Source organism: Coenobita brevimanus, chromosome 111 (genome assembly GCF_032717465.1).
Source record: "Coenobita brevimanus isolate Jiangsu-jjx chromosome 111, ASM3271746v2, whole genome shotgun sequence".
Taxonomy (NCBI): domain Eukaryota; kingdom Metazoa; phylum Arthropoda; class Malacostraca; order Decapoda; family Coenobitidae; genus Coenobita; species Coenobita brevimanus.
The window spans coordinates 30983037-31008036 of NC_137064.1; the positions used below are offsets into that span (position 1 = coordinate 30983037).

At 41.3% G+C, this 25000-nt stretch overlaps 1 protein-coding gene across 3 annotated transcripts in view; it reads left to right on the forward strand.

Moving 5' to 3' along the window:
- FoxP (forkhead box transcription factor P) overlaps positions 1–25000 on the forward strand; it is a 141944-nt gene that overhangs the window by 77654 nt on the left and 39290 nt on the right. For all 3 annotated transcript variants that reach the window (XM_080286336.1, XM_080286338.1, XM_080286339.1), the window contains exons 8-9: positions 823–944; positions 3018–3121. In XM_080286336.1, the coding sequence (XP_080142462.1) occupies positions 823–944; positions 3018–3121 (226 nt within the window). The remainder of the gene's footprint in view (positions 1–822; positions 945–3017; positions 3122–25000) is intronic.

Consider the following 25000-nt stretch of genomic DNA (forward strand, 5'->3'; position numbering starts at 1 on the left):
GGGTTGTCTCCCCATTAGTTGTCATTGTCTTTTGGCAGAACCACAGTGCTGATACTGTACTTGCAAATCTCATCCCTGAGTTAGTTGTGGTGAATGATAATACTTTGGTGATACCCCTTTACCTACATAGTAGTGTATGCAGTACTTAGGTTTCATGGCTCTGTTCAGGTTGCTCTGCTGTCTTCCTGTGAATACCCTAAATCTGTCTGAGATTAAATCAAGCTGGAAATGCTGGATATTGTCATCAACATTCCAGCTGCAAATGATAATGTACTGTTAATGTCAAGATTGTGCGGTGGCACATTTGCAGATTTCAAAATCATGATACAGGGTGATCATGAAAATTTGCAATTTATTTATTCATTTAACTGCCTGTTTAGTGGTAGGTGGTGGCGACCATCATCCACTCACTTGATGTAGTGCTGCCTACTTCTTCCTTAGTCATTATTATTCTTTTTCTGTGCCTGCCCTCCTCTCTTCCTATTTCTCACATCTTTCCTGTTGCTACTTATTGCTTTTCTCTCCGTTACAGGTGGCTTTACATTGAGTGACAAGCCAAATGGTTTCCTGTAAGCCAAGAAACCATTTACAATGCTGGGTGGTAACCATATAACCAAACCATACGTGCTCCCTACGTGTCAAGTGGGTTGGTGGAGGGTTAGTGCCCCTCCCTGTAAAACAAATGACTCAGAGTCAAATGGCCACCCCGTACGGGATTATGGCGTCTGGCAATAGATAGATAGATAGAACTGCCTGTTTACCACATTCATTTCTTCCTTGTGTAAGCAGCCATCCTGTATAAACTGTAACACTGTTCTCCAGAGCCCTGGAGGTATCCTACCTAAGTTGCCGATGGCACCTGGTCTGCTAGGAGGGCTAGCAGGTAACCCTCTCGCTCTCCCACATTCTCCCATGGCCCAGATGCCACCCGTCTCTTTGTTCAGGTACAGATTTCATGCTTGTTTGCCTCAGTGATTATTATGTGTATTACTGTACTCTTATCTTGCATAGTTTGCCTATGTGCAGTACTTTTTCAGATAAAGCTTTCCCTTGCTTTACAGTTCCACATTTGTGTGTGGTACGTGTATACAGTATATTATTATTGTTCAAGTGAACAGTATGTCTCTTGCATAGATTTCCTCCTGGTATTCAGATTAAAGCATATTTTCCATTGCAATTTTGCACTTTATTATAATCTTTAATTTTCTTTGTTGGTAGTTCCTTGTAGCTTAAATACTCATGCATTCCATAGCTTAACCTCTGCCAGACTGATTATTTGTAAGGTAGTTTACCTACCCATAGTTATTTGTTTTATAACCAGTTCTCTCATCTTAAATGTCGGGACCAACTGCCTATCCCCGGGCTCCTGCGCTCCTCACGGGGCAATGTAGGATTGGATGATGGATGGATGGAATTGAATTGTGCCACATATGAGGCTTGCAGCATGGCCATATGTACCTCATATGAAATCTAAAGCCTTGCAAGGGTTAAGTGGAGTGATTGTATTATGAAAATGAGGCCAGTTGAACATCTGAATTGTCATACTATAGTTGATTAATCAGTACAGTACAAACCCTCAGCTCTGAAGTGCTTTTGTCCAATAGCTTTGTGGAAAATGGAAAAGTTTGGAACATAGAATCATAATTGCAGGAGGTGAGGGCACCCACCATCCACTCACTGAATGTAGTGCTGCCTTCATAATGACTTTACACCAAGTGTCAAGCCAAATATTAACCCTGGAAACTATATACTGGATTTGGTGGTGACCATTTAACCAAATGATACCCAGTGGCTTAATGGGTTAAGGCACTTCAAGTGGACTGAACCTGCATGGGTTTGCATCTTAAAAAGTAGTTGGGGTTTGTTGCTCACATAATGCCACTCAGGGTAAAGTGAGGTTGGTTACCATGGCCTTAAATGTCGGGACTGAATAGCCTAGCCCCAGGCTCATACACTTCTGATGGGGCACAGAAGGATTGAATGATAGATGATGATGATAGTTATTATGATAAATGAAAACATCATGTAATGAATATCCTACATTACAATTAACAAAAATTACAATGAGGTACAATGTATTAGTAATTTATTATCTGCTCCATTTCAAGTTCACAAGAGGGAAAAGAAAATCTTCAGATTGATTGAGGACTGGTGATATCAGCACCCTCTTGTTGCTTGAAAAAACCATGTTGGAAAATTGAGAGTTTGTTCTGCACATTATAGTTTCATAAAACAATATTACTGTGCTAAATGTTGACAAAAAACTTTTTTTTTTTTTTTTCAACTCAAGTTTTGTTTATGTGGTCTTCCTTTATATACCTGAAACATGGACCATTTTGCAAATATTTGAAACTACTAAGTACTAACTCCAAGTTTCTTATAATAGAAAATAATATTCTGATTCTATTTAATTTAACCCTGTCATTGCAGTGACATTTTTTTTAATTTTTATTCTTAATTTCAAGAGACAGTTTAATTCAGCTTATGGTAGATGTCGAAATGAAAGGGTTAGTGACAGCTACATCTGATATCTGTTTGAAGTATCACTTAGCTGAATAAACTTCCCTGAGTATAGGAGGAATAAAGTTAAAAAGTATATCATATGATTAAAGGGGTTCATTGTGTGGAAAATTTATTGATCCATATGCAGGGAAATTTGCAGTTTACTATATCTTTGTTAATTATGTAGCTCTGGTATTTAACATAAAGATTTTAGTTTTATGGTGCATATATTAAATAATTAACAAGCAAGAACATTTACATATATAAAGTTATTGGTTTTAAGTTGACTTTGTGACTGCTGAAAATCATACTGTAAATTAGACATATGGAAGTATTTTCATTCTCTGCACCAGTTGAAACCTACATAAGTGTTTAATTATCTTAAATATAGTGCCAACTGTTTGACTGGAGAGGATTACAGTGATTCGTTTATATTCTGTGTACAGTATATGCTGATCAGCCACTTTGAAGTACCAGTATCAGTATTGTTGTTTTAACACATTGTCTGGTAACAGTGCAATAGGTTCCCGGCCGCCCCCCATGCTACAGCCACCAACACCCACCAGCTGTGGGCCACTGCGACGGAGACTCACCGATAAGGCTGCTCTCCTCACACCAGGTAATGCACCCAGTCTGTCTTCTTGCAGCTACAGCAGTATTATGTCACTGAATGGTATGGATGTAATAATTTACATGGATTGCTTTCAGTTATAGGTGGTATAACATCTTACCCTATCTTATGAGATTTTATGATATACTGGGACTGATCTGTTCACTTCAACTGTGCGAGAGTGTAACAAAGAAAATGAAGTTCAGATTGTGTGGTGTCTTCTGAGATTATACGAAATTAATTAAATTTAGCCAAGGACCCATCCCTTCATCCATACTTATATTGGTATACTCTCGCATCACATATCAGCCACTGATACACCCACCTAGTCTTGCTGCTTAGTGCCTGTTACATCCAGTCTGATGACTGATTTGATGGCCACCTCTGCTACCCAGCTTTCTGCCACTACTAACCCACCTTTACTGGGTATCTAATTATTTTGTATTTTTTGTACGTCCACACACTTATGTACAGTATCCACCACCCAGCACAGGAAACTACCAGTACCATTGCCTACATACAAATGTTCTTACACCAGCATATTTCGAAATGTAAAGTTGCAGTATAAAAACCTTGCCAAGGGCATTTGTGAGTTATGAACCAGGTGATACAGCAGTTTTGTATGATTTGATGTGTGGTATATAACTGATGGGTATTTGATGTGTAAAACTAGGGGAAATATTCGTATCTGAAATGTAGGCTTGAAGGGCATTTCTTATTTCTTACATTTGTAAGAAAGGTTGGTAAGTACCATATTTTGTATATACAGTATCAACACATACATATGTTTGTAGGTAAATAGGTTAGAAGGTAGAAGGTGTGATAAGTAGGTTGTAGTGGAAGTACTGTATATAAATAGCAAAATCATTAGAATCAGGTATAATACAGCAGCCACAAACCTTGTCACTGATGTGATGATACTTCATTTAATATTTTGTGCTGCTCAGTGGAGCTGATATATTTTCCTTTACATTGTCATGTCATTATTATTGGTCATTTTATATGTCTTTGGGAAACAGTTCTGAAGTCCTTTCAGAATCTTTTCATATTTTCAAAGATTAACTATTCTTACATTTCTCTGCAGTTAATTTTCCTTCAACCTTCTGGTGATTTATTAACCTTCTTGAACCACTTAAGGATGGGTCTTTTAAATACAGTAATCCCTCCAATATCCGATGTAATTGAGCCAAAGGCATGTCCGGAAAGTGGGTTTGTCCGGATACTGGGACCCTGCCTCCTGGACTGGTACTTATGGACCCTAACCCAGCCTAACTTTGAAAGCCACCTAAATTACTCCCTACTGGACGTGCATAGCACCTATTTAAGACCCGATTCACACCAATAATGGACATAAAGCATGAAATAAATGAAAAGGAATCAAGGAATGAGGAATTAGAAGTGAGTATGGACAATATTTAGCAGTGTACAGGGTACTTACAGCATGTCTGTGGCTGTTACAAAGATTAACCCGCCTCCCCTAGGGCTCTGGCAGTGGTGAAAATACTCTTGAAGCACGTACAGTAAGCCAGTGTTGAGCTGCACTTCGTTCTTTGCACTGTGAGTTTTAATTGTTTAACACTGCACATTCTGTTTTTAATTGCACCCGCCAGTTTCAACCTCCAGGTTGCACTCTGCACCTAATCCTTTGTGCTCTAAATTTTACTTTCTTAACACTGCACAACACTGTAAATTCTCACGTGGTCTAGTGGCAAGGTATTGCAGTTTATTCACTGTTTATTCACAAAAATGAGCATGTGCGGCATCCATTGTGATGAGCTTCTAGTCACGATGGTAGTTAGGCGGTAACTAGGGAGAGGAGGAAAGAAGGGGCCACAGGTAAACACAGATATTCGGCTTTGTGTGTCCAGTTCAAATTATGGGTGAAAAAAAAAAAAAAATCGGATTTTTTTTTTTTTTTTTTGGGGGGGGGGCCCGGGCCCAAAATGTCCGGGTAGTGGGGTGTCCGGTTATTGGGCGTCTGAATATGAAAGGGATTTCTGTATTCATTTCATCCACAGTAAGATAGACCATATTAATGAAGCACAAAATCACCATGAGCTTGACATTTTGTGCTTGACTGAAACTGGTGATATGAGTCCGATATCAATATTGTTCATAATGCTTTGCCGAAGACACATTCTATTATAAGCAGTGGCATACCGAGGGAGGGGGGGGGGGCCATGCACCTCCCTTTTGCAATATATGTGTATATATATATATATATCTATCTATCTATCTATTGCCAGACGCCTAAATCCCGTTTGGGGTGGCCACAAACAAATCGCCTCCAAGTCGCCCTGTCCCCCGCCATTTCACTCCCCTGCTCCCAACTCACACCCCCCTCTCTCATATACCTCTCCACCCCATCTCTCCATCTCATCCTCGGCCTCCCCCTCCCTCTTTCCCCCTCCGCCTCACTCACATACACTCTCTTCATCAGTCTTTCACCCTCCATCCTCTCCACATGGCCAAACCACCTCAGTGTGTTCCTCATAACGCTTCCTATCACATCCACATCAACACCACAACGCTCCTTTATATCCTCATTCGTCAGCCAGTCTCTCCATGTGACTCCAGAGGCTCCTCTTAAATAACTCATTTCCACGGCTCTCACTCTTGACTTGTGTCCTTCCAACAACGTCCAAGCTTCACTTCCGTACGTTAGAGTTGGTATCACAATACTGTCATGTAGTAACTTTTTCACTTCCATGCTCACTTCCCTGTTTCTTATCACTGCTTTCAAAGAACCAGCAACCTTTCTTCCCTGCTGTACCCTTTCAAGCACTTCACCCTCCAAACCTCCATCCTTACTCATCACACTACCCAAGTACTTAAACGTACCCACATTTTCCAATTCCTCACTATCCAACCTCGCTGTACATTCACTGACTTCACCTCTCTCAAAGACCATCACTTTACTCTTCCCTACATTCACCTTTAGATTCTGTTTCTTACACACTCTCTCAAACTCATCCACCAAGCCTTGCAGCTCTCCTTCGTCTTCACTCAACAACACGGTATCATCTGCAAACAACAGTACAGGGAGTTTCCAAACACTATCCTCTCTCACCAGGGCGTCCAACGTGGTAATGTTGTCATGCATGGGTCTCGTGTTGGACCAAAAACGTGTTGGACAAACAACAGAGCTTATGGGGAAAAATAAATTATGTCAGCAACCCTAGGAAAAGTCACCCTAAATACCTACCATATACCTATACATATATTGGTACTACTGTAATTATAATAAATGATACTGTACTATGAATGATAACTAACCTTTTAGGATAAAGTTGGTGGGCTTGCTGGGAATGGAAGGTGATATCCGAGACTGTAGGTAGTCCTACTGGGTCCCTGGAGGATGGCTGCTTGTGTCACTAGCGGGTAATGGCTGCTGCTCCTCAACCTCCCTCATAAATCCTTTGAAATTCCTCTCGCCTTTCTTCTGCCTTTTGATGAATTCTAACTTGGTGGCCTGAGGGAGGTGCCGCTGCTTCGTGGGGTTCTTAGAAGGCTTCCTATGTATCGTAAGCAGGGTAAAATGCACTAGCAAGGGCAGAAAATGCAGCGAGAAAAAAGCACCGTCCAATGCGAATTATGCAACTGAGTGGCGCTGTGGTGGGAGAAATTTAAACAAAACATCACGTGAGAGCAGAAGCGTTTTTCATTGGGCGACATCACGATCTCGTCACGATAGCGGGCGGGGGAGGCTACTTGATCGGAAGTTTTGATTGGCTGTCAGCGTCACGGGAATGTCCAGTATGACCGTGTTGGACCAGGGGTGATCGTGCTAGAGGCGAACTCTGCGGATTTCGCCCACTTCTCGGAGCTCCGTCAGTGTTATGCTTACACACCCATTTTACAGTACTTAAATCATATTAAATCGTACTAATTTTTTGCTCTCCGTGCTGGACACGAATCGTGCTGGACAAATGCATGTTGGACGCGAGGGTACTGTGTGTATATATATATATATATATATATATATATATATATATATATATATATATATATATATATATATATATATATATATATATATATATAATATATATACAGTGCAGTGGTAGGTGGTGGCGACCATCATCCACTCACTTGATGTAGTGCTGCCTACTTCTTCCTTAGCCTTTATCATTCTTTTTCTGTGCCAGCCCTCCTCTCTTCCTATTTCTCCCATTTTTCCTGTCACTTCTTATTGCTTTTTTTTCCTTTACAGGTGGCTTTATATTAAGTGACAAGCCAAATAGTTTCCCGCAAGCCAAGAAACGATTTACAACGCTGGGTGGTAACCATATAACCAAACCATACGTGCTCCCTACGTGTCAACAAGTGGGTTGGTGGAGGGTTAGTGCCCCTCCCCGTAAAACAAATAACTCAAAGTCAAATGGCCACCTCTTACAGGATTATGGTGTCTGGCAATATATATACTGTATATATATATATATATATATATATATATATATATATATATATATATATACAGTATATATATATATGGCAGCCGTGGCTCAGTGGGTTAGAGCACTCCGCTCTGACTGAAGGGTCGGAGGATCGAATCCACTCAAAGGTCATTGGTAGACATCAGGAAGGGCATCCGGTCATAAAATGCTACATGCTCCAGTCCAAAAGTCCTCTACTCAGGGGCAACGCTTTAGCCCTTCAGGGATACCAGGCGTAAAACCAAATATATATATATATATATATATATTGCCAGACGCCTCAGTCCCATTTGGGGTGGCCACAAACAAATCGCCTCCAAGTCGCCTTGTTCCCTGCCATTTCACTGTCCTGCTCCCAACTCACACCCCCCTCTCTTATATACCTCTCCACCCCTTCCCTCCATCTCATCCTCGGCCTCCCCCTCCCTCTTCCCCCCTCCACCTCACTCACATACACTTTCTTCGTCAGTCTTTCACCCTCCATCCTCTCCACATGGCCAAACCACCTCAGTGTGTTCCTCATAACGCTTCCTATCACATCGACATCCACACCACAACGCTCCTTTATATCCTCATTCGTCAGCCTGTCTCTCCATGTGACTCCACAGGCTCCTCTTAAATAACTCATTTCCACTGCTCTCACTCTTGACTTGTGTCCTTCCAACAACGTCCAAGCTTCACTTCCATACGTTAGAGTTGGTATCACAATACTGTCATGTAGTAACTTTTTCACTTCCATGCTCACTTCCCTGTTTCTTCTCATTGCTTTCAAAGAACCAGCAACCTTTCTTCCCTGCTTTACCCTTTCAAGCACTTCACCCTCCAAACCTCCATCCTTACTCATCACACTAGCCAAGTACTTAAACGTACCGGTACTCACATTATATACAGTATATATATATAATTAAATATATTAAATATATGAACATTAATACTTTCTCAGATTACATAAATTCCCCTTACCTACATATGCTGACAACAAAAACAGTTTTAAAATCCAACTTAATTAATGCATGCCTGAATGAACTGCCTATGTATAATGCTCAGTGGTGTATCAAAAATGACCATTTTCTGATTTTATCCACTGATTTCTCAGAACTGCTCATCAGCTTCATCTGTTTCAACTGAATTATCAGCAAGATGGATATGTCTTGTCTTTAACTGTTTGTAATTGAGACTAATACAGTGATTAACTTATCATAATTTTTTAATGTTATTGCTTTTAGTTTATTACAGTTGTAAGGTAGTTTGATCAAAATGTCAGCATTTGAATTTTAGTAGTACAGTATAAGGTTATTGGAGAGACTGAATCATTACTCAGTGGCACAGAGTACTGTAAAATGACTTTAGAATTTGCTATATTTATGTTGTATACCCATTCCATATGGCCTCAAAATGATCATAAAATTGGCCAGTATGGAAAATTTTCTTGGAGGGGCTTACAGCCCCCCCCCCCCCAAACCCAGGTGTACGGGCTCACTGCGCTCGCCAAAGTCATGGACTGCACAGTTAAAAATATGAAGAAAAAAAAGCCCCCCTCCCCCTTTTCAGCTTTCTGGGTACACCACTGATTATAAGTACAGTATTCCCAGGCCTGCTGCTGACTATCTGGGAGGAGGTGTATCACTCATCTACTCAGCAGCACTCGTAAATGTTTCTCTCATAGACTGAGACCTGACCCCATCTTCGTTTGAATTTATGAAAGTATTAATAAATTTCCATCAGAATACCATTAGAATTGCAATTGTCTGTCAGCCAGGTAATCCAGGCACAGATCAAGGTTTTATGAAGGAGTTTGGGTGATTTCTTGAAGTATTTTCTGTTACATCTGGAGGGCCTCTTGTTTGCAGTGATGTCAGTTATTGGGTTGGCAGTCAGCAGTCAAAACCATTTTTTTCAGAATTCCTTGAGTTGATCACCCAGAATAGTTTTTTCAATCGTGTGAGTGATCTAGCTCGTGTCTTGGGACATGTCCTTGACTCGATCTTGTCCCCTGTTGGTTGCAGGCATGTGTCTGATGTGGAGGTTGACTCAGTTGACCCCCTTATCTCTGATCATGCTCTGCTCACTTTTAGTTTTGATATCCCAAAATCCCCTTCTTATAAATAGATTGTCAGGCTCAGAAATTTGCAGGAACATTGACCGCCATTTGATGCGTCGTGAAATTGATCAGCATTTAAACTGCATTGATTCTTCAAATCTTTCTTCCGATGATTTGGTCGATATATATAACGGTGAACTTAGACCAGTTTTGGATCATTATTATTTCGATCATTATTGTCCTGAGGTGGTAAAAACAGTCACTGTACATTGGTGGTCAAAAGTTCTGTCCTGCTCCAAGGCACAACATGAATCTCTACCATCTGAGGTTCGAACAACGGTGCTTCAGGAGGAGGGGGATGTGAGGTGCCGGGATGGCAGGAAATGGGGGCAGAGGGAGGGATTCGGTGTCCATATCTATGGGAAAATAAGTAACCAACATTGCCATAATCTTGATTTGATTCATTGATAAGGTTATTTTAAATTGAATTGATAAGTATGAACATGAGTTACAGGTAACTGTTTACTCTATGAGACATAATTATTAGTAAGGGGATATAGAGAATAATTGTTAGTACTATGATGTTTCTCAGTCCTCATAGTGTAGAAGCATTCAGTTTGTATTTAATTTTTTAAATAATCTTTTGCATAACTGTGATTCGTTGGTTTCTGTTCTAAGGGACCAGATGTCAGTTACCATTGGATATTAAACTTTTCAGTGTATAATATGGTCATACTTTTCTGTCTTCAATAAAGTTACAATTCATACCACACTCACAGATATAACACCATGATTTTGAGTCCCTTCAGCTAACGAAGAACTTTGTGGCAAAAGCCTGATCATTTCAGTCAGTTTCAGGAGGTGCTTGGGATGAAGTTAGGAAATGTAGTGGCAACTTTTAAATAGAGAAGAATGAAAACAAATGAGTTAAATGGATTTATATCAGTCAGACACTACAGTTTTAATGACACACATACAATCAAATGGGTTTATTTCATAACCCTTTGAGGGCCAGTCGAGGACTTCCACTTCCGGGTGCCGATTTAACCAATCCTTTACCACCCTGCATATATTCACAGGACTCCTGTTGTGAATGAGACTATTAGGATGAGGATGTGGGAGTTCCCATATGGCAATAAAACATTTTCTAACACATCAGTGTATTTTTCCCCTGTAAATCTTCCTTCAGTTTTTGTCAGTACTCCAGGTCCATTGGCCACATCCATTCCCAAAATTATATGGTCACCTTATCACTTTTGCCCTTTTCCTGCATATTATTCATTTCATACCGTGTGTTTACTTGTCACCAGCACGTTCGAGCCCCTGCGTCCACTGACGTGAAGTATTTCTCGTCAGTAAATATTACTGTGTTCCAGAAATATACATCTGCTCCTAAATACTGTAAAGCAAAGCCTAGTCTACTCTCTTTACTGGCTTGAGAGGATTTTTTTTCTTGGCCGTCCTGTAATGGTGAATGCCCATCTCGTGAATGCATCTTGTTGTCTGCGGATCACAGGGATGCTTTAGAGCCCGTTTAAGCTGAACTGCAGAACACTTTGCTCGTTTACCATGTCCACTATACGGGCAACATCTTGACAAGTGAGGACTCAAGATCTTTCACTGCGAGCCTTTGTCTTCACTGAGCCCTCCATTTGCCACCGAAGAATCCATCGGTTCACAGTCCTGACAGAGACACCTGTAAGAAGGGCAGTTTCTCTTGATGACTTTCCCACTGCCTACTGCCTGATGATATGGCCATGGAAGGTAATGACCCAAAGATTATTTGCACTCTTCCCTTCACTCATTGCATTCCACATCTCTGCCATTTCTACAATGAATACAAAATAATGCAGTAGTTGGTATTCATAGCCTACTGCTGATTATGTTGCAAGGTAACATTGGTAAAGCCATCTTGCACTGCCACTCTCTTCTACATTCAGAACAACTTCTCTCTCTCTCTCTCTCTCTCTCTCTCTCTCTCTCAAACAAACAAACAACCACTCATGTCATTTCACTACATAATTAACCCGCGCCGTCCTGAGGACGTACTTCCACGTCCTCACGTTTTGTCACAGCTAATCCCGAGGACGTACTTCAACGTCCTGCAATTGCAAGGTTCATAATTTCCACAATTTTCAATTTTCGTGAGTCATTTTTGGTACGTATACACGGGACACCTTCCTCAACAAGATGCCAGGCAGAGACAATGCCTTACCCAGCATGACCTCCTACCCCCCCCTGCATGCCCTTTTCTCAGCAATTCACCTGTTATCAGTGACCTGGCCAGTATAGCCATGTCATGCCACGGTACGAAATTCAGGGCCAGAGTTATTCCCCAATCAATGACAATGTGGAGGACAAACTTTACATAGCATTAGAGGAAGAAACAGTTAGAAATGATGATCAGGTAATGTGGCCAAAAAAGGTCAGGTATTAGTGAGTGAAACAATGCTTATAATGCCTATATTACTGCTTGAAAACCAATATACTCTTGTACTACATATAAATTCGTAACAGTAAATAAATAAATACCGTTTATGAGTGGTGTGAAATAGTTATCCTCCCATAGAACTCATTTTCTTTGGTGCCAGCCTGATAGAAAACCCAGTAAGGTAAGGAGGCTCTCCTACCTGTAATGAGTATTTTAAACCTCAGGTGAGCAATTTCTCTATGAATTTTCGATGTTTCTCATCAAAAGCGAATATTTAGCAAAAAAAAAAAAAAGGGTCGAAAAATGGTCGGGATTGGGGGGTACCAGTGGTCAAAAAGTGGTCGGGACGGGCCGGGTTAAGAGGTTCTACCCTCCTGCCTTTGCCACATTCTTGCCTCCCATAATAACTTGCAGTGCTTATTAACCCATTCGCATTGATTCAGTAGTTAACATTTTTTTCTATAGTGGATAAGGGAAAGTTTGGAAAATGAATATTTTTTCTGATAATCAAGAGACTACGAATAAAGCTGGTCAGATTGCCTCAAGATAATATTTATGGAATTAATGTCATGGTATATGTAGTTAGGAGCCTCTGTGGTACAGTGGTAGAGTGTGCGTTTCGTACACGGGTGAGGCAGGGTTGGCCCCCCTCCAGGGTAATAAACTTTGGGAGTGTTCATCTGGCCACGTACTGCATTGACGAACACAAGGGGTGCTGTGGTTGAACCAGTGTCGCTTACTATAAAGTATGCTTGCACCCAGTCGGCTTGTCCGGTCTGATTACACTTGGTTCACAGGCTACACACACATCCAAAGCCACTCCAACACTACAATTACACTTACAAGCACTTCTCATCCTGCATACAATCTCTACCAGACAGCCTAATCCACTTGGTAGAGATACATTGGCTGTATCGTCCCGACTTCAGTCGGGATAGGCTGGTCCTGCAGTGGATACTCAAACGGCTGATGATGATGATGATGATATGTAGTTAACGGAAACTTTCCATTACCACTAGTCTGCAGATCACCAGTTAGCTCTCCCTGTATTTTTTTTCACATATATAGCACTGGATCCAAATAGGAGGTCCAAGACCCTCAGGGGAGTGAGTATGTAGGTAGGAAGAGTGAAAGTGAGTGGAAAGAGGTTAGGAAGAGGGAGGAATGAGGTAGGAGGTTGACAGGAAGGGTGAGAATGGGTGGAAGGGGGTTAGAGATAAAAGAGAGGGGGATGGAGAAACAGGGGATTACAACAACACCAACAACTTACTTTGGCCGATGTTGGTGGTAGTCATGGATAGTTCTATAATCTGCTTAACCTCATCACTTCATGCTGTCCGTTAGTTACCTACATGTACTGAACTGCAGAGGCCGAAATTCACTACGAATATACCAATGCTGACATTCACGTAGGCTTACAGTCTCATGGAATACTTGACCATACTCATATTATTGTAAGTCTACAATATCACAGTCCAATCTTTTCAGTGATTCACATTGAGATTATGGTGATATTGATTACTTATCTTCTCATGGATCTGGACACTGAATTCCTCCTCCTGCCACCCCAGCATCTCGCATCTCTCTCTTTCCGAAGCACTGTTGTTCAAACCTCAGTTGGTAGAGATTCATGTGCCTGGGATCAGGACAGACCTTTTGACTGCCAGTGTACATGATAATTCTCCTTGGTATGGTCCATCCATTAATCCTTTGAGTAGACAACACAGGAAGGCAGAACGTGAGTGGCACTTGCAACGGACCAAATTACAGTAATCCCTGTAATAACCGGATGCCCAATTCCTGGACACCTCAACTTCCGGACATTTTGGGCCTGGGCCTCCGGAACCCCAAAATGGCCAAAAAACAAAAAAAAATATTTTTTTAAAAATCTAAAATTTTTCCCACCCATAATCTGAAATTGGCATGTGACGCCAAACAGCTGTGTTTACACATGGCCCCCCCCCCTTTCCTTCCCCCCCCCCAGTTACTGCCTAACTACCATCGTGAGTAGATGCTCATCGCAATGCATGCCGCACGTGCTCGTTTTCGTGAATAAACTGCAATACCTTGCCACTAGACCACATAGGAAATTTGCAGTGTTAAGAAATTAGAATTTAGAGTGCACAGGATTAAGTGTGGAGTGCAAACTGGCGGTTGAAACTGGCGTGGTCCAATTTAGAACAGAATGTGCAGTGTTAAACAGTTATAACTCACAGTGCAAAGAATTAAGTGCAGCAGAACACTGGATTACTGTACATGCTTCAAGAGCATTTTCACCACTCCCAGAGCCTTAGAGGAGGTGGCCACAGATGTATTTACCTAATTGTGATATACAGGAAATGAGCTACGCTCGTGGGGTTCCGTCTCTGTTTCTATCTATCTATCTATTGCCAGACGCCTCAATCCCGTTTGGGGTGGCCACAAACAAATCGCCTCCAAGTCGCCCTGTCCCCCGCCATTTCACTCCCCTGCTCCCAACTCACACCCCCCTCTCTCATATACCTCTCCACCCCATCTCTCCATCTCATCCTCGGCCTCCCCCTCCCTCTTTCCCCCTCCACCTCACTCACATACACTCTCTTCGTCAGTCTTTCACCCTCCATCCTCTCCACATGGCCAAACCACCTCAATGTGTTCCTCATAACGCTTCCTATCACATCCACATCAACACCACAACGCTCCTTTATATCCTCATTCGTCAGCCTGTCTCTCCATGTGACTCCACAGGCTCCTCTTAAATAACTCATTTCCACGGCTCTCACTCTTGACTTGTGTCCTTCCAACAACAAACTTCACTTCCGTACGTTAGAGTTGGTATCACAATACTGTCATGTAGTAACTTTTTCACTTCCATGCTCACTTCCCTGTTTCTTATCACTGCTTTCAAAGAACCAGCAACCTTTCTTCCCTGCTGTACCCTTTCAAGCACTTCACCCTCCAAACCTCCATCCTTACTCATCACACTACCCAAGTACTTAAACGTACTCACATTTTCCAATTCCTCACCATCCAACCTCGCTGTACATTCACTGACTTCACCTCTCTCAAAGACCATCACTTTACTCTTCCCTACATTCACCTTTAGATTCCGTTTCCTACACACTCTCTCAAACTCATCCACCAAGCCTTGCAGCTCTCCTTCGTCTTCACTCAACAACACGGTATCATTTGCAAACAACAGTACAGGGAGTTTCCAAACACTATCCTCTCTCACCAGGGCCACTCCAACATCCATTACCCTATCTTGTACCTCTTTTATTACCCCATCCATGTACAGATTGAACAACCATGGAGACATGACACATCCCTGTTTCAACCCAACTTTCAAAGAGAAAAATTCACTTAGTTCACCATCCACACGCACTGCAGCCTTCGCACCATCGTACATACTCTTCACAGCATTCAACAACTTCCCATCTATTCCATATATTCTTAACACTTTCCACAATCCTGGTCTATCCACCCTGTCATATGCTTTCTCCAAATCCATGAAAGCCGCATACAACTTCTTTCCCTTCTCTAGAAACTTTTCCACTAAAGATCTGAGAATGAATATCTGATCTACACAACCTCTTCCCTTCCTAAAGCCTCCCTGTTCTTCTCCAACTAATTTCTCTGTTCTTTCTCTAACTCTGTCAATAAGTATCCTACCATACACTTTTCCTATTATACTAAGAAGACAAATGCCCCTATGATTACCACACACTTCTTTTTCCCTTTTTCCTTTGTACAAGGGAATAATTATACCTGACTTCCAATCCTCCGGGACTCTACCTTCCTCCCAGGCCAATCTGCACATCTTCCACATCCATTCTACTACTATCTCTCCCCCATGCTTCAACATTTCACCACACACTCCATCAATTCCTGGGGCTTTCCCTGATTTAACTTTCTTCATTGCTTCCACAACTTCTATCCTACTGATTTCTTCCTGTCTTCTCACCTCCCTCCTTCTCCCAGCCATTCCCCAGCCACTTATACTTGCATTACTTCCATCCTCCACGTTCAACAATTCCTTAAAGTGTTCTCTCCATCTGCTCACTTTTTCTCCCTTCTCCACTAGTAATCTACCATTTTTATCTTTCACTCCCCTGCTAACTTCACTTCCACCCTGTCTTACTCTTTTCACCTCTTTCCAGAACATTTTCTTACAGTCCCTCCACACTACACTCAAATTCCTTCCAAATTCCTCATCCACTCTCTTCTTACTCTCTCTTACTAATCTTTTCACCTCTCTCTTCCTTTCTACATATAACTCTCTCTTCCGCCTCTCAACTTCTTCCACGTCCCTATTTCTCATACATTCATTGTATGCTTTCTTCTTTTGTGCCACAGCCCATTTCACCTCTTCAGACCACCACGCTGTTCCTTGCACCCCCCTCCGTCTTCTCTTCCTTCCACACACCACATCACATGCTGCACATATTTCTTCTGTAAATATTCTACACACACCTTCCACGTCCCCCATCTGCTCCAACTCATATTTGCCCAATCGTTCCTCCACTCTTCTTTTATACTCTGCCTTTTTCTCATCCTCTTGTAACCTTTCCACTCTCCTTGCAACTACTCCTTCCTCTCGTCTTTCCCTTCTTCTATTCCTCCATCTTACTTGAACTTTAACTCTGTCCACCACCAAGTAGTGGTCAGAAAGTCCACTCCCCCAACCTCTATAAACTCTTGCATCCAATATACATCTTCGCATCCTTTCATCCACACACACACAATCAATCATTGCCTTCCTTTCACTCAATTCACCACCCACCCTTCTCATCACTCGCCATGTATACCTGTGGATCATTTTATGCCTGAAGAGGGTATTGGCTATCACCAACCCCCTCCCAGCACAAATGTCCACTAACGTACTCCCATTCTCATCTATCTCAGCAGGCACACCCCACTCACCAACTATTCCATCCACCTTCACATTCCCAACTTTACCATTCATATCACCAATCAAAAACACTCTATCATTCCTTCCAAACTTTTCCATGCACACTTCTACATTTGTCCAGAACTCTTCTCTCACTCTTCTAGCACGATCTTGCATTGGCGCATACACACACACAATCGCCCACATTTGTATTCCAACTTTCAACTTTACCCACACAATCCTTGATCCAACTGATCCATACTGTCTTATGCTCCTCTTCCATCTTTTACTCACAACTATACACACTCCTTCCTTTGCCCTCTCATTCCCACCTACTCCTGCACATATACCCCATCCGTACTCCCATTCTCTCACACTTTCTCCTCTCCATTTTGTTTCAGTTATTCCACATACATCCACTTTCGCATCCTCAAGCACCTGGACAATCTCTCTCTCTTTCACCTCATCATTTGCTCCTCTTACATTCCACGTTCCAATTGCAATGTCCTTTGTCCGGTCCTTGGTCGTCAACGTTTGGTCAGTCCTTGTCCGAGGCTTATTGTTTGTTTTTTTAGTTAGTTGTTTTCCGGGGAGGGGCACTAACCCTCCGCCAACCCTTTTAGTCGCCTTTTACGACAAGCAGGGATACTGGGGGAGTATTCTTGACAGACCCCCCTACCCCCAGGGGTAGGGGGGTCTGTCAAGAATACTCCCCCAGTATCCCTGCCTGACTCCCCCAGTATCCCTGCTTGACTTCTCAATAAGTCAAATTTAGCTTTAAACTCATTTAAGTTTTTTGACTGGACAATCTCTTTGTCCAGGCAATTCCACAGGTCTATACATCTGTAAGGAAAACTATATTTCTTGATATCTTTCAAGCAGCTTGGCTTCTTCAGTTTCATTTCGTGTCCTCTTGTTACTCTCCTATCCCATAAAAACAGATCTTTTTTGTCAGTTTTATCTACTCCCATCATGGTCCTGAACACTGCAATCATGTCATCTCTCTTTCTCCTTTCCTCTAAGGAAGGCAAATCCAGCTTTTCCAGCGTCTCTCTGTACAACAGATCTGCCAGACTGAGGACCATTTTGGTTGCTGTTTTTTGTATTCTTCCAATCTTGTGTGGGGACCACACTACTGCTGCATATTCTAACCTGGGGTGGATCATGGCCACTATCAGTTTTTTCATCATCTCCTCATCCATATAATGAAAAGCTACTCGTAGGTTAGTTGAGAGTTTATACGTCTATCTAACTGTCTTGATAATATGTTTTTCAGGTGACAAACTGTCCTGGACCAGCACTCCCAAATCTTTCTCTTCTCTCGCTTTTGTGATTGGTTCATTATCCGTCAAATAATTCAGTGATGGCCTCCTGGTACTTTTACCCATTTCCAATATTTTACATTTCTTTACATTGCATTTCATTTCCCACATCCGACTCCAATCGTGTATCCTATCCAGATCCTCCTGCAGCATTTTACAATCCTCTTCAACTTCTACCTTCCTCAAGATCTTTGCATCATCAGCAGACAGACTAGCATAAGTGTTCACTCCATCTAACATATCATTTACGTCAATCAGGAACATTACTGGCACCAACACCGAGCTCTGTAGGACTCCATTTTTTATTTCCCTCCATCCAGACATCTTATCCTTTATTACTGTCCTCATTTGTCTGTCTCTCAAGAAGTCTTCCATCCATTCCAGGAGGTTCCCCTTCAGTCCTCCTGTATGCTCTAGTTTCCACATTAGTCTCTTATGGGGTACCTTGTCGAAGGCCTTCTCCAGATCTAAATACACACAACCAACCCAACCATCTCTCTCCTGTTGCACGTCAATTGCTCTTGAGTAACGCTTAACAAGTTGGAAACACATGACCTTCCACTTCTGAATCCAAACTGACTATCAGCCAGAATATTCATCTCTTCCAGATATTTTATCCATCTATCTTTCAGAATTCTCTGGCACAATTTTGTGACCATGCTGGTTAGGGACACGGGTCTATAATTCAGGGGTTCTTCCCTGTTTCCTCCCTTATAAATTGGTACCACATTTGCCCTCTTCCATTCCTGAGGCACTTTCCCCTCTTCCAGAGAACACACAATTAAACTGTGAATATTATCCACCAGTTGTTCTCTGCATTCCTTCAGTACCCAATTAGAGATTCTATCTGGTCCTGGGGCATTCCTTACATCTTGAGTTTCCATTAATTCATACACTTCCTGTACTTCCACTTTTATATCTTTTATCACTACATTTCTAGTCACTCCCTCCCTGTCCACAAACTCCTTTTCATTAGTGAGAATTGATTGGAAACACTTGTTCATTATTTCTGCTTGAATTGCTGCATCTTTATAGACCTCTCCTTCTACTTTCAGTTTGGTGATTCCTTCCTTTTGTTTCAGTTTACCATTGACAAATCTATAAAACAGTTTGGGTTCATCCTTACATTTGTCTACTATACCTATTTCAAAATTCCTTTCTTCCTCTCTACATATTCTTGTGTATTCATTTCTAGTTCTTTTATATTCTTCCATCGTTCTGTTGTTACCTTTCTTTCTCCAATTGTTCCAGTCCATGTCTCTCTCTTTTTTTGCTATCATACACTTTCTGTTAAACCACTCCTTTTTCCTGTTTTCTTTCCCCCTTACTCTTGGCACAAATTTTTCCACTCCTGAATTATAATGGTCTAGAAAAACATCCCACTTCCTCTGTATCTCTCTTGTTTCTCTGAATTTTCTCCAATCTGCATTTTTGAAAAATTTTCTCAATCCTGTAAAGTTGGCTTTCCCAAAGTTGTATCTACCCTGCCTATAAAGCTCGTCTCTTGGCTCCATGTTCCCTGCTGTCATCTAGAACTCAGTGACCACATGATCACTTTTTCCAATAGGACACAGATATTTCAAGGATTCTATTACATCGGGTTCTTTGGTAAACAGTAAATACAGTCCTGCTGGTGTGTCCTCACCTAGGAACTGTGTCTCTTCTTTGACCCATTGTGTAATCATATTATTCATTATTATATTTAATAATATAGTGCCCCACGAATCTTCACAGCCTCCTGAGTCCCATTCCTCCCTGTTCGCCTCTTTACAATTGAAGTCACCCATTAAAATTATATTGTTGCTTTTCACAATCATTTCCCGTAAATAACTAACCATGTCTGACAACATTTCCTGGTATTCATCATCACTCCATGCTCTTGTCTTAGGCAAAACATACACTACCGCCATATCTCTCTTGTTATTCTCTTCAGCTTCTAATTTCATATTTATCACTTCAACCCTTCCTTCTCCCATTTCCACGGTATCTACATTTATGTTGTTCTTCACTGCTGTCATCACTCCTCCTCCTGTTTTTTCTTTTCTGTCTCTTCTCCACAGTTTGTATTACCATCTCCCATATGAACATCAGTATTTTCTCTCAACTTGGTTTCTACAAAGCACAGAATATCAGGTTCATGTACCCTCAAAAAATAATTGAATTCTAGCCCTGCCAATACATTAAACCATCAACATTAGTATATGCCACCTTCAAGTTATTTTTGATGTTTTTCATACCCTGTATTCTCCTTCTCTCCGTTGGTACCACTTCCTTAATTTCTGATCCATGACTCTCCAATAAATCACTGTCTTCTCTTCCTCCGTTCTCTGTTCGTTTTTTACCTTTGCTTCCTTTACTAACTCTTTTATTTTAGCCCATTCTTCTTCATTTGCATCGCTCCTTATCCAAACATTTTTTATCCCTTCCTTGTCTGATAATTTCCATATTCTATTGATAATTTCATTTACTGTTGCCTGGGACTTAAACTTTACCTTCAATGGCCTTGCCCCTCCTTCCTCGTACTTACCTAACCTGAACACCTCTTCAGTCTCATCTTGAGCTTCGTTGTTTTCCTCCATGACTACTGATAATATTTCTTTAACCTTACTCAGTTCTTCTCTTTCTCTTTCCGATCTTACTGTCATACTTTTTTCTTTAACTCCTGAAATTATTAAACATTTTTTCGTATCTGCTACATCCCTAACTAAATATTCTCTACTTCTCAGTACCCTAACCACTTCCCTCTCCACCTTTTCCTTGCTTTGTTGTTCTATAATCTCTTTCAAATTTACATTTCCTTCTTCCTGAATTTTCATCCACCTCTTATGTTGCTCCTTGATCTCTTGAATGTGGTCATCTTTCATTCTTGATTTGGATTCATACTCATCTAGTTTGCTTTTCATCCTGTCCCTTTCTTCTTCCAACCTCTTATTCTCCCTCTTAAGCTGTTGTATTTCATTAGAGGCAGATTCATTGCTCACCTTTAATTCTGTAACTTCTCTTTCTTGTTCGTCACTGTGTGTATAAACTTTTTCCAGTTTATTTAGTAGAATTTTGATCTCGTTTTCCTGCCCTATGGTCCGTTCCTTTAATTCTCTAATCACTGGCCATACCTTTTTTGTCTCCTGGACATTCCTCTCCGCTGTTTTCTCTACTCCTGTTACTCTTGTTTGGTTCAACTTAATACTTCCATTTCCCACATCCTCTTTGAAGAACCCCTCAAACTCTCTCGCCAGCTGTAAACAAAGCACCGTCCCTTTCCACCATGATTCAACCATATGGAGACTTTCTATTTCCACTATGACTTGTTCTTTTTATGACCGAAGCCGTGTGTTTTTTTTTTTTTTTAACTGCTGTCCGATGGGACCACCACTCATGCACTCATTAACATAATCACAAATAGGCTGGTCTCCTTTTCGTCGCTGATTCAGCGATTATTTCCCCACGATCCAGGAGGAGCTCCGTCTCTGTCGGTGACCTTGCTGTAAGTATCCTGTACACTGCTAAATATTTTCCATACTCACTTCTAATTCCTCATTCTCTGGTTCCTTTTCATTTATTTCATGCTTTATGTCCATTATCGGTGTGAATAGGGTCTTAAATAGGTGCTATGCATGTACAGTAGGGAGTTCTTTAGGTGGCTTTCAAAGTTAGGCTGGGTTAAGGTCCGTAAGTACCAGTTCAGGAGGCAGGGACCCAATATTCGGACAAAACCAATTCCTGGACATGCCTTTGGCTGTATTACGTTGGATATTAAAGGGATTACTGTAACTCGTTTGCATTATATTTGTGCGAGAAGAGCAGTTGTTCACACTGTAAAAGCCCAAAAGGCCAGATATTATCAAATTTATAAAGTTGATTCGTGTGGTCTATAGTTGTGAACAATTTGGTTGGATGAAGGAATGTATTTGTTAAACCAACTTCTGTATATGATGCCCAATTGGCTTCTGACTTTGCTTCATCTTTTACAACTGAGATATCTTGCATAAAAAATGATTTAACCCCTTAAACGCGGTCGTGTACAGTCGTTCCCCCCCCGAGTGGCGGGGTTGTATCGCGGTCTGAGTACCTGTAGGAAAATATTCGCCAAAAATCAGAGATTAACCCTAGAACATTAAAATTTTTATGGCATATAGTACTTACATTCAGCTTTCTCCAGAGACAGGCGTTGAGCCTTCGTGGACTACCCAAGGACTTGTGGAGACTTGCAAAGTTGGGTAACCAAATCTTCACTTTCACACCTCCGGCAACCCGGTTTCCCCTCTACCACAGCCTCATTCTGTCACAGTAAACTTTATACTACAACATAAAGGTAGTTAGGATTCCGTATTTGTACAATAAGCACTGAAAATAAGGCTAAAATCAACAGAGCGTACAGCCGACATGCATTGTGGCAGCGGTCTTCCCGTCACTCAACAAACATTTCCATTTTCACAGCTAAAAACATGTATACTACATTATTTTCAATCATATTACTTCCCAAAAGATCACCACGGCACGCTTTTTATTCTGCCTTACGCCCATCACTTTATTCTCGTTCCTGTCGGCTGCTTGCACTGACTGGGAAGAGCTAGAACTCGCCATAATGTCACTTTGAAAGCCTGCAGTAAACTGACGCTAAACAGGGGCAAACCGTGAGAAAAAAAGCTAGTGTTACAACTGGGGAAACAAGCGTTTCCTAGTAGCATAAACTGCTTGTGAGAGGAGAGCGCAGATTTACAGTTCTGAGCGCTCAGAGCGCTGCCATGTATCACAGCCAGGCTAGCCGGGCCGTGGTGGTGGGGGGACGGGGGGAAAACGCGATACTTGGCAACAACTGAGGTCAGTAGTACAAAGGTAAAGTATGCTAGTTGTAGCTAGAGGGTGGTGGTACTGATAGACAATACCAACTGGAGCCTGCTTGCCCGCGGTTATTCAAAATTTACTAGAATCACAAACGCGACGATCCGCCATTATGTCCTTTTCGCCGAGCGTCGCAAATGCGACGATCCGTGTTTAAGGGGTTAAACAACAGTTCTTCTAATGAAGTGTACTCAGTTGACTTCCAACCACGGCGCACAGAGGTCGTTTGCTTTCAACATTTTGTCCACTGGATGTAAATAAAGTCAAATTTTACATTAGAGAACATAACAAAACATTTTGCCCACACAATCCGTGAAACTTGTCACAACTGCCTGATGTGTACAAGCACACAGCAGACTTTATCTGCAACATGATAAATAGATGCTTCTTAGAAAGTAATTTTGTTCAGTCTGAGAATCATGCTTTGCTTAGGCCCCCAATCAAGAAACCTGGTCTTGATGTCGAGAGCATGACAAATTATCGTCCTGTCTCTAACCTGTTTTTTGTATCTAAGATTATTGAGCGGGCCATACTTGATCAACTCTTATCACTACTGGAACATAACATAGTTTTTCATCTGTTCAATCAGCATACAGTACAGAGAATACCATTCAACTGTAACTGCATTAACTAGTATTCATAATGACTTGGTGGCAAATACCTGTAGTGGGATGTCCTCTCTCCTAGTTGTGTTGGATCTGTCTGCAGCTTTTGATACTGTAGATTATACACTATTGTTGGATGATATTTATTTTTATGGTGTTTGTGATAATACTCTTTTGCTCCTTAAGTCGTATCTGTCGGACTTATTTCAGAGAGTGGTTGTTGATTACACTAGCTCTGATTCTGCTCCCGTTCTGTTCATACTTCCTCAAGGATCAGTTTTGGGTCCAATTCTGTTTACAATCTACGTGAGTAGTTTATCATCTTTATTTGGTGCTCATGACGTGTCCTATCATAGCAGATGACACCCAGCTGTATGTTAAGATGTCAGATATCAACGATGCCAAGATTAAGTTTGAATCTGTAATGTGTGATATTAAGATGTGGCTGACTAGGAGGAAACTTAAGCTGAATGATGGTCAAGCAGAGATCATCATCATCAGAGGAAATAGAAGGGATGACGACACTGTAATGCCCTGGCTTTGAACATTGACGTGTCACAGCTTCATCCAGTCAGTTCTGTTTGAAATCTGGGTGTTAGTTTTAATTCAGAGTTAAATTACAAAGAACATATTAATCAAGTTGTCAGAGGGTGTAACTTCCATATCAGAAATCTGTACTCTGTGAGAAAATTCCTGAATAGAAATTGCTTCTTAACATTGGTCCATGCAGTGGTCTTGTCTCGTATTGATTATTTTAATTCACTGTGGATCGGTCTTCCTAATAATAAACTTACAGAAGTTCAATCTGTGTTGAACAGGGCAGCACGGCTTATCTTTGGTCTCCCTTCGAGAACTTCGATTACCCTGTTCCTAATTGAGCTGCATTGGTTACTGGTAAAGGCTAGAACTGAATTTAAACTGTGTCTTATTACATTCAAGGTTCTTAAGTCTGGTGAACCGAAGTATCTTGCTGAATTGTTAAAACTCCCATCGGCACGCCCAGGTGTGATGTTACGTAGTGAAGATGATTCCTTGCCTCTTGACAAGGCTGGAGCCATTCACCAGTCATCTTTCTCTGATTGTTCTTTTTTGTATAGAGCCCCAAGATTATATAATAGATTGCCATTGTCCATGAGACAACTCTCTTCTGTTGAATCTTCTAAGAGACAGCTGAAAGCCGTTCTTCTTTCAAAATGCTACAACCTGGAGAGCGGTACTATGATGGATGATTATAGGGTTTAAAAATTGCCATTTTCATATTTTTTTACTGATGAAGTTTGTATTGTACATGAGAGAGGTCACAATTCTTGTAATTGTAAAAATAATGTATATGTGTGTTGA